Source organism: Arachis ipaensis, chromosome B1 (assembly GCF_059453495.1).
Source record: "Arachis ipaensis isolate K30076 ecotype BB chromosome B1, ASM5945349v1, whole genome shotgun sequence".
Classification (NCBI taxonomy): Eukaryota; Viridiplantae; Streptophyta; class Magnoliopsida; order Fabales; family Fabaceae; genus Arachis; species Arachis ipaensis.
The window spans coordinates 8,283,108-8,294,025 of NC_142436.1; the positions used below are offsets into that span (position 1 = coordinate 8,283,108).

Here is a 10,918-nt window from a genome sequence, read left to right on the forward strand (position 1 = left end):
TCACAAAGATTCTTGCCAAGCGGTTGAGATATATTATGGAGAAGCTTGTCCAGCCGACGCAATGCAGTTTTGTCCCTGGCAGGCATAGCTCTGATAATATCATCATCACTTAGGAGGTCATCTACTCCATATGAAGCAAAAAGGGTGATAAAGGCTGGATGGCCATTAAGATTGATTTGGAAAAAGCTTATGACAGATTGAAATGGAGTTTTATTAAGAATACTCTTGATGATATTGGGATCCCATCTCACATCTCTAATCTCATATGTACGTGTATCTCTTCAGCTAGAATGAAAATGCTTTGGAATGGAGAAGTTTTTGATGAATTTACTCTTTCTAGAGGAATTCGTCAAGGTGATCCTATTTCACCTTATATTTTTGTTTTGTGAATGGAACGTCTCTCTCAGCTCATATCAGAAGCGGTCAACCTGGGTTACTGAAAACCCATCAGACTTAATAGGGGTGGTCCTGAGCTCTCTCACCTCTGTTTTGCCGATGACTTGATTCTCTTTGCTGAAGCCAGTTTGGAGCAGGCCCAGATAATTGATAGAGTTCTTGGTGTCTTTTGTGATAGTTCCGATTAGAAAGTTAATACTGAGAAGACTAGGATCTTCTTCTCCAATAACGTGGGGCATCATATAAGAAATGATATTAGTGAAGCCTTACATTTTCAGAGAACAAATGATCTCAGAAAGTACCTTGGAGTCCCCCTTATCCACTCGAGGGTGACACGGAACACTTACAACAGAATTATAAGCAAATTAAATATAAGACTCAGCAGTTAGAAAGCTACATCATTATCTTTGGTGGGGAGAAATACCTTGGTGAAATCTATCCTCTCTGCTTTACCTAGTTATACTATGCAAACTGCTTATTTACCTGTTTCTACTTGTAATATGATTGATTTTAAATGCAGAAATTTTTTCTAGGGTGACACTAATCAGACAAAGAAAGTCCACCTTCTGAGCTGGCATAATGTCTGTAAACCCAAAAATACAGGTGGTCTTGGTATCCGACATGCCAAAGACCTTAACCATGCGTTTATGATAAAAATTGGATGGGGGCTGGTCGACAAAAGAGATCATCTTTGGGCCAGAGTTCTAACGTCTAAATATTGGTGTGGGACTGATATTCTTCCTAATATTAGAAGGATAAATAATGCTTCTAATTTGTGGAAAGGAGTTTGCTGTGCTTGGAAAGATGTTGAGAGCAATACCATATGGAGGATAGGTGATGGATCCAAAATTAATTTTTGAAGTCATCAATGGATTCCAAAACTTGGAACTCTAGACCAGCATGCTACCTAGGTAAGAGATAGCAATTATTCTCCTAATTCTCTAAATGATTTCCTCTCTATTTCAGGGCATTAGGATGATAGGAAGCTAAGAGAATGGCTCCTGGATGAGGTTGTCCAACGAGTCTTAGCAATGGCTCCACCATCACCTTGGAAGAATGAGGATCAGATTGCTTGGGCTTTATCCTCGGATGGGGCGTTCAACCTGAAGTCTGCTTACCAATTCCTTCACACCAATCAGAACCACTCGGACCAAATCTTCAAGCTTGCGTGGAACTGGAAGGGTCCAAAAAGAGTTCGCACCTTTCTTTAGCTTTGTGCAAATGATGCCATTTTGACAAATGCTCAAAGGTTCAGGAGGCATATGACTTTGAACCCCAACTGTCCTCGATGTCAGTCGGAGGAATCCATTGTCCATGTTCTTCGCGACTGTCCTTTTGCAAATAAGTTTGGAAGCTTCTAATTCCCGCGAGAGAGGTTGGAGATTTTTTTACCAGAAGTATGAGAGAATGGCTCACCTCAAACCTCAATAGGAAAACGGAGTGGACTTACTACTTTGGAGTGGGTGCCTCCTCTCTCTGGTGGTTGCGAAATAAATTGGTCTTTGAAGGCAAGGCCACCGACCCAAGGGTTGCTGCAAGCCACATTAGAGCACGTACAAGGAATATTATTAAAGTCATGAAGAAGACTAACCTTCCAAAGAGGAATCATAATAGTTTGGAAAATCTCATTCGCTGGCACCAACCACAGGAGCACTATGTCAAGATTAATGTTGATGGGTCCTACTTCTCCTAATGTGATAATGCCTCCTGCGGGGGGATCTTCAGAGACCACATGGGAAGGTTTATGAAAGCCTTTTCCTGTAATTTGGGTAATTGTACCATTATGCATGCTGAACTTTGGAAAATTATTAAAGGTCTCCAAATAGCAGTTGCTAATGATTTACAGAATATTATTGTGGAGTCTGACTCTCTAATGGCTCTCTTCAGGTTATTAAAACAGGATGTCCAAACTCCCACCCTTATGCAGCTCTTGTACAAGATATCCTGATCCTAAACAGGCGCGTACAAAATATTGATTGGAATCACACCTTAAGAGAGGCCAATACAGTTGCAGATATAATGGCCAAGAAGGGGCATGATCTTCCTATAGGTCTCCACATTTTTGATGCACCTGCACCTGATATTATTTCAGCTTTAACTTTTGACATGTATGGTTCTTTTAGGCTTAGAGGCTTGTAGTTTTTGCTTGCTGTTTTGGGGTTTCTGACCCCGTTACTCCATCAAAAAAAAAAAATACACATAAAAATCTTAATTGACTATTAACATGATTAGTTTATAAAATTAGATCAAATTAACTCCAAATTAAAGAATTCTAATGCCTTAAGTTCTCTCCTCAATTAGGTTTTGATTTAATCTAATTTCATAAACTAATCACGTTAATAATTATTTAAGACTCCTAGATATATGTTGGGGTGTTACTTAATCTGTTACATTAGCAAATTTTGATATTATCAATAAACAAAGTGACGAAAAGACTAACGTGACTAATTTAAAATCTTTAAAGAACAAATTTGATTAAAAAAATTTGGAGACCAATTTAAAAAATGAATAATCTTTTCGAGACTAATTTGACCATTTTTACTCATATTTTACATCATGCCATTATTTTTGTCCACAAATCCACATCGACCAACTTTTAACATTGTGAAGATATTCTGATGATCATCGACCAGGCCCAAACTAGAAGGGATCCTATTTTTTAGATCAAATAGTAGATAAATTATAATACAAGTTCAACATAAATTTGAAATTTCTTATATTATCATTGTTACAAACAAACATGCTACTTAACCAACACGGTTGTGAATGTGACAGATGATTATTAAGTTCTATTTCAATAACGCTGCTGCATTTTGATTTTGACTTTCCCTGATCAAATGAAACTCCAATGTAGCATTTTTGGTTCTAGCAAACAGTAGATAATTGACTTTACTACCATCCAATTGTACTTATATTAAATTAGTGAATAAAAAACCATATAACCAATGATTAAATATGCAGCAATTTATTCACTTTGTTCTGCCTCCATAAACCAAAACAGTAAATAAATCATCAACAACAGGAAAAGCATAAATAATATTATGATATAATGACTTAAGAAATATTGGATTTTGGTGTGGAGTTTGTCTTCATTTTTTTCACCATCCTCTCTTTAATAAGCCTTCTCATTATCTTCCCAGAAGGTGATTTTGGTATGGTTTCTACAAAGTGCACCACCCTCACTTTCTTGTAATGTGCAGCATTTGAAGCAACATAGTCCATGATTTCCTTTTCGGTCACTCTTGCGCCGCGGCTCACGACAACACTCGCAGCTGGGATTTCCCCTGCTTCTTCATCTGGCAACCTGAACCATCATCACAATCTTCAATAAATGACAAAACTTTGTAGGAATTTCAAAAAGAGTGACAAAGATCGATGGTGGCTTGTTACTCACGGCACAACTGCAGCATCTTCAACCGACGGATGAGATAACAAAATGGCCTCTAACTCAGCAGGAGCTACCTAAATTCATCCAAAAAAGACATGTTTCAAAATTTGATGGCTAAAGTTTAAAACATTCATAATGGCAAAATTGTTTATAGAAAGTTATTAGAATTGAGATCAAAGAAGTCTAACTCAACTCAAATGCTAGTTTTTAGAGTGAACATTGTCATGTGAAATTTTATTTTTGAGAAATGTGGGACTTGTAATATATTTATTTTATGCCCAAAAAATCTAAAGCGTGAACATTTACATGTGGATAGTCCAATAATATTGGAAAGTATAGTCTCTAATATCATATTAGAATTGATATCAAAGGGTCTAACTCAATCACAAAAACTAACTCATAGAGTGGAAGATGAATCACAGTTATAATTTTTCTAAAGATCTTATTTTTGAGAGATGTGAGATTTATAATAAAATTCCTAAACTTTGATTAAAAAATAAGGGTTGCGTTATAAATCTTCATATAATGTAGAATACTAGAGTTATTTAACAATCTATTTGATGAATACTAGAGGGTTATCATAATTTATTATTTTTTGTCATTAATGTTAAAAATATGGACTAAAGTATATTATTAAATTACTAAGCGAAAAGAATTGAGTTGTTAACTAAAAATAATAGACAAAAATAATAAATTATGATAGTTCTCTAACATTTCTTAATCTAATTTGCTCTATAATAGATCATATTATTATTATAAGATTAAATTGAACTCTTTCAAAGTTATAACTTATAATGGTGATTCTAATTAACCAAATCAACTTACTTGGAATCCTTTGTATTTAATTAACTCCTTGATGCGATCAACAATAAATATATTCTCTTCATCATCTATGTATCCTACATCCCCGGTGTGAAGCCATCCATCCTTGTCAATTGTATGAGCAGTTTCATCAACCTGTTTATAGTAACCTGTGAACAATGCATATGTAAATGCTCAGAAAATCATGTGGAGTAGAAAACTAAACCAAATCGAAATTCATATCATCACATATCCCAGTGTAACTTTACAATTCGATTATGTTACGTATATATTAAAATCAGCCACTAAAATTAGTTATTAATATAAAATACATATTAAAATATAAATATATATTAAAAATAAATTAAACTACACATATTAACATATATTTATATATAAATACAAGTGACTGATTTTAGTGACTTATTTTAATATACGAATAGTATTTTTATTTACAATTGAACAGGTACAATTATGTTTTAGTAGTTGCAAATTGTATATTTATTACCTTGCATTACACATTGGCTTCGGACACAAATTTCCCCAGGTGTGTTCCTTGGGAGGGATCGACCAGTATCAGGATCAATAAATTTAACTTCCAAATTTGGGAGGATGAACCCCACTGAATTTTTGTGTAGAACCCCAGCGTCTTTGATTGCATGGGTAAGTGTGATGCAGCTATGCTCAGTTAGTCCATATGCCTGCCGAACAATAATACCATTTTATATGTTTTCACTCAAATTTATGCAAGAGAAATGATCCTTGTTCTTAGTCACTTGGGGTATCCATTGAAACTTGAGGAGTTACTAATAAATATATTAGGGTAAAGTATAATTTTTGTTCCTAAAATTTGGCAAAAGTTTTAAAAATACTCTTAAGTTTTATTTTGTTTCAATTTTGTCACAGAAATTTTCAATTTGCATCAAATATACTCTTGACGGCTAAATTTTCAAAAAAATTTAAGACCAATCTAACAATAATACATGAAAATTATGCTTTGCTTGTATTGAGGGTTATTCTTATGAAATTGTTGTTGAATTGATCTTAAATTTTTTGAAAAATTAACATCAGGAGTATATTTGATGTAAATCGAAAACTTTTGAGACAAAATTAAAACAAAATAAAACTTAGAGGTATTTTTGAAACTTTTGTCAAAGTTTAAGGACAAAAAATATACTTTACCCATATTTAATACGATCTCACTAGGAACCAATTAGAGTGTAGCCAAACTTAGAGTTAGTTAATTGAAAAATAAGTCTATTATAAAAAAAATCTTTTATTATTCTGATTTTTTGAATTTTAAAATTAAAAATAAAAGTTATTGTTCAACTAGTCGACTCCAAATTAATTACGTCATAATTGATTTCTTAGACTTTTTCATACTAATAGAAACTTTCTCACCAATAAAATAGGAATAGTTTAATTATTCTGTTAGTTTTATAATTTTATTGTTTTTTAATTAAATTTTATATTAGATAAAAAAATTATAATTAGATTTTTAGTAATTATTATTTTTTTAGAAAAACACAATAATTCTAAAATATTGTGTTTTTAGAATATTTTATAATTTATTTTACATCAAATACAAAAAATAAATATTAAAAAAATACCTAATTAAAAATTTGACGAAACTTTAAGAATCAATAGAATAATTAAACTTTTAAAAATGGTTGAATATATATATATAACATTAATTTGGAAAAATACGATTTTTATAAAAATTTAAAACATTAAAAAATAAAATACTCTTTTCCATTTTCTTTTTATCTTGTTATTTTACTGTATTAAATGCAATTTATATATAAATAGATTGAGTTAGAACATATCAAGATTTTAGAGTTAAAAAAAAAAACTCAGCAAGAGTGAAAAACAAAAGTGTAAGAGAAAATATTTTAAAGATACACCTTTATTGTTGTCCATCTGAAAATAATAACCACATTAATAAATTAGAAACATTGTAAAAACAAGGATAATGTATTCACCTCTTGGACAACAACACCAGGAAACTTTTGTTTAAATGCATTAAGGACTTCTGGTGCAAGTGGAGCAGCTGCAGTCATAATAGCCTGGAGTTTAAGCTTGCCAAGATCAAATTCATCCACTATTGGATTCTTCACCAATCCAAGAATAATTGGGGGCACAATTGGTGCAAAATTGACCTCATGTTTGATCAATGCAGTAATAAATGTCTTCAAATCATACCTTCCCATAACCACAACTTTCCCTTTGTTCCTAAGAGTGGCACAACATATTCCAGTTATGCCATAGATGTGAAAGAATGGGATTAGTCCTAGTGTTGTCACATTGCCAATCATTTCTTGTCCCACACCGAAGAGTGTTGAGCAAAGATTTGCTACTACGTTTCTGTGTGTAAGCATCACACCCTTTGAGAGCCCTGTGGTGCCTGATGAAAATGGCATGGCACACAGATCATTCTGATGAATTGGTTCTTTAGCCGAATCGTCGCCGGCGCGGTCCGCGGCTTCAAGTAGTTTTTTGTAGTTCATAGCTTCCTCAATAGGCTCATCAGCTAGCACAATTACAGGCAACTCTAGAGCTTTCACCTGTGTTCAATTTCAAACTCAAGAAGTTTCAAATACTATAGTTTAAATGCATATATATATATATATAGTATAATTTATCTTATTTATTCAGATTTTGATTCAGAAATAATTCAAGAAGATTGGTCTTGATCCGCTACAATTAATTTGTTTCTATTAAATGTTGTTAGATTACTAGACTAAAAAAAGTGAATTAATAATTAAGTGATAATAAAAAGGAAAAGTATATAGTACCAATATACTATTTGCTAACTTATTACCAACAATAATTAATTATTATATTTTAAACACATGTATAAGGAGACACATATAGAAAATACATCTATCAAGACACTTCCATTAAATACAGCTATAAAAAATATATTTTTATTAGACATATCCGCAAAGACACTTCCATTAAACACAGTCATAAACAAAAGTTGACAGAAATACTGTTGGTAACGTAGTGGGATTATAATAAAAAATAATAAATTCTGATGGTCTCCTAATATTTTTTTTAAAAAAATTAAGGATAAAGACAAATTAAGTATTTAAAATATAGTATTGATAATCAGTATTTTAGGATATTTGATAAGATACTTAATATAGAAAAATATTGAAAAATAAAGCATTAAACTGTTTAATACATTTATTAAAAAATTACCTTTTAATACTTGTAAATTTAACAGCTATGCTTAAAATATTTTTTAATTAAACTCTTAAAGTACTTTTAAACCAAAAACAGAGAAATTTTATAGAAATTAACAATAAAAAAATTGTGCATTATACAATAACCAAAAACTTATTTAACGAAAAAAAAGAACAATCGTTACTAAATGCACAATTAATTAGTAACAACCGTATTTTTATACCGGTACCAAAAATACTTGATGTATGAATAATATTTAAAAAAAATATATAATTCTACTTAAAACAATTACCTTATCATAGATTGTAGAATCTGTGACAATTAATTTGGCATCAGCGGAATCTACTTGCTTCTTAATCTCTGAAACATGTGATGCTGGATTTGCTCCTGAGAACACACCACCAGCAGCCATTATTCCCAAAGCAATGACTCCATATTCTACCACATTTGGAAGCACCACAATCACCACATTCCCCTTCCTCAAACCAAGAGACCTTAATGCCTTTGACAATCTCTTTGTGTCTCTCACCACCTCACTATAAGTCATAGCTTTCTCACTCACACCATCCACAAATGCAACCTTGTTGGCGTATAATTCGGCGTTTTCGAGCACGAATTCCGGCAGCGTCACGTCGTCCGGAACTTGGACCGGCTTGAATTTACTGCGAAAAATGTGTTCCTCCTCATTAAAATTCTCCATGCAGGTTCCCATGTTGGAATTGAATAATGTTGTGAATTATGATGAGAAATTAATTTGTGCTATGATGATGAAGGTTGCAAATGTGAGAATATATTGACAGTTTTCTTGGTCATGCTTTGTGCACGGTGTGTGAGTTAGCAATGTTACTAGTGAAGTATGCAATTCCAAATTTGTCATGGCATTATTGTTGGTAAAAATTTGTTGAATCATGTCACTGACATAGGCCAACTATAATGTTTCTAAAACCAGCTACATTACTCTTGTTTAGTGAATGAATTGGTATAGATGGGGTATCTATTTTGGTGAATCAATTGATATCTCTTACCTCATCAACCATGGTATCTGTAGGGTCATTCCTATCCACATCCTTCTTTTTATAATACTCAAACGGAATACCTTTATATTTCTAACTTATGAATTTACTTCTAATAATATTTTTTAAAGTAAATTTTAATTATAAAGAAAAGATTGGGAAGCAGAGGCTATTTTTAGAACCAGTAAAATAATGTTAATATCTGTTTGAAATAAGTAAGTTGACATAAAAATGAAGATTAATAAAAGCAATCTATAATATCTGTTAGTGAATCATAATGACTTTTCTATCAAATTCTTGTGTTTGTGACTTTCTATTTAAGGTAAATTACAGTATTTGATAAAATTGAAATTGATTTGATTTCAAGCTTTTTTTTTTTTTTTGAGAAGAGATCGGATAAAAAGTAGGAATTAAATTAATTCGCGCATTTCGTGTATTTATATTATAACTGAAACTAAATTCTTCATTTTGATAGAATTTGAAAGGAATTGAAATGATTTGGTGTGTTAAAAATACAAAAAAAAAATTTACTATTTAGGTATTAATATAAGAATTTAATTTTAATGTATTAATATAAAATAATTTTATATTGCATTTAATTATGTAACGACATGTTAGTGAATATAACTATCTTTTATATTAACTGTGTGAATAAACATCTAAAAATATACATGTAATTAGATGATTATATAAAATATTTTATATATTAGTATATCAAAATTAAACTCTTTAAAAAGAAAGAGTAGATGTTGAAATCTGACGGCCTAGGAACAGTTCGGCGATAGTGATTATGAATGTAGAAAAAACACTAATTCTTGTCAAAATTTTGGTCAAATTTACCGTAGGATTATATTGAAAAAAAAAAAAAAACATGAACACATAATAGACCACGTTCCTTAAGTTAAGTTTTTGTCCTAAACTAGCGAAGAGCCATCTAAACTGTAAAAAGCATAATTATTAAATCGAGTTATTAAATCATCATTTGAATTGGTTAGACAATTAATTCGGTCAAACTTAATCAAATTTAATAAAAATTGGTCTAAATTGGTTCATTTAAAAATTATATTAATATAAACTAATTGATTAATCATTAAAATTTAAAAATAATAATTAATTTAATATAAAATAAAACTAAAAAAAATACTTATTATGAAATAAAAAATAAAATTTATATAATTATTTAATTATACCGAAAATTAATCAATTTAATTTGTAACTCATTCATTAAATCAGAAATTCAATGGCCTAATAGTCTAACTAATTCGATTCCCAATTAGATTATAATAACTATTATAAAAAATTTGATTTGTAAAACTCTCAAGATAACCACTAACCAGCACTGAATAAAGTCACCCATTGGGCTTCGACCCTGTTGGTATAAAAAAAAGTCACCTGAATTCATGTTCTACCATGATCACCTAACACACAACTAGTCCAATTTGCGACCAAAAAAAAAAACTAGTCCAATTAAATTGTGTTTACTAGAGAAGGGAATACGTTGGCGCATGAAGTAGCGCATGAAGTAGCAAAATTTGCAGCTGCTGGTACCCTCGACTAAAATTGGATTACTTGTATGCCACAAACTATCAAGAACACTTTGAAAAAAGACATCTTAAATTCTTTGAAATTGAGAAGCAGAGATCATGAATAGGAGAAATAGAATCACATCATAACATCATATGCAGCAGAATTGGAAAAGCAACACTGAATAATAAAATATATATAGGTTGGGCTTGTATGGGTTGAACTTGTACTTATAAAGAAGGATCTTGTTAAGGTTCAGAATCTATTTGTAAAGATCTAAGGGTTTGTATTCTTGATTGTATATCATAAAATGGTATCATATTTTGCACATGAAGATAATTCATTCTTCTAACATGGTGAATGCGTTTATTCTTAATGCTTTTCCTAACGGTTTTTACTAATTTTATGGTTTTAATCTGTTGTAATAACTTTTTGGTCTTAATTATTTTCTTATTTATCTTCTTTATTTCTATTGTTAAGTCTGAAGTTCAGTTATCAATTCTCCTATTTTTCTTCTTATTGCCATTACTCTTATTTTCATGTTTCTTCTAACTAACTTTAAGGATTTAAGCCTTTTATGAAATTTTTTCATGTTATAAGAATAGAA

The 10,918-nt window shown here is 31.0% G+C and overlaps 1 protein-coding gene across 1 annotated transcript; it reads right to left on the bottom strand.

Annotated features, from left to right (window-relative positions):
* Window positions 1-3,383: 3,383 nt before the first annotated feature.
* On the bottom strand, window positions 3,384-8,679 carry ACOS5 (acyl-CoA synthetase 5). The gene is made up of 6 exons (XM_016318369.3): window positions 8,067-8,679; window positions 6,568-7,149; window positions 5,094-5,286; window positions 4,610-4,755; window positions 3,791-3,858; window positions 3,384-3,700 (listed from the first exon to the last, which is right to left on the bottom strand). The coding sequence occupies exons 1-6, from the start codon at window positions 8,484-8,486 to the stop codon at window positions 3,451-3,453; spliced, it is 1,659 nt and encodes a 552-aa protein (XP_016173855.1). The 5' UTR covers window positions 8,487-8,679; the 3' UTR covers window positions 3,384-3,450.
* Between the last annotated feature and the right edge of the window lie 2,239 nt (window positions 8,680-10,918).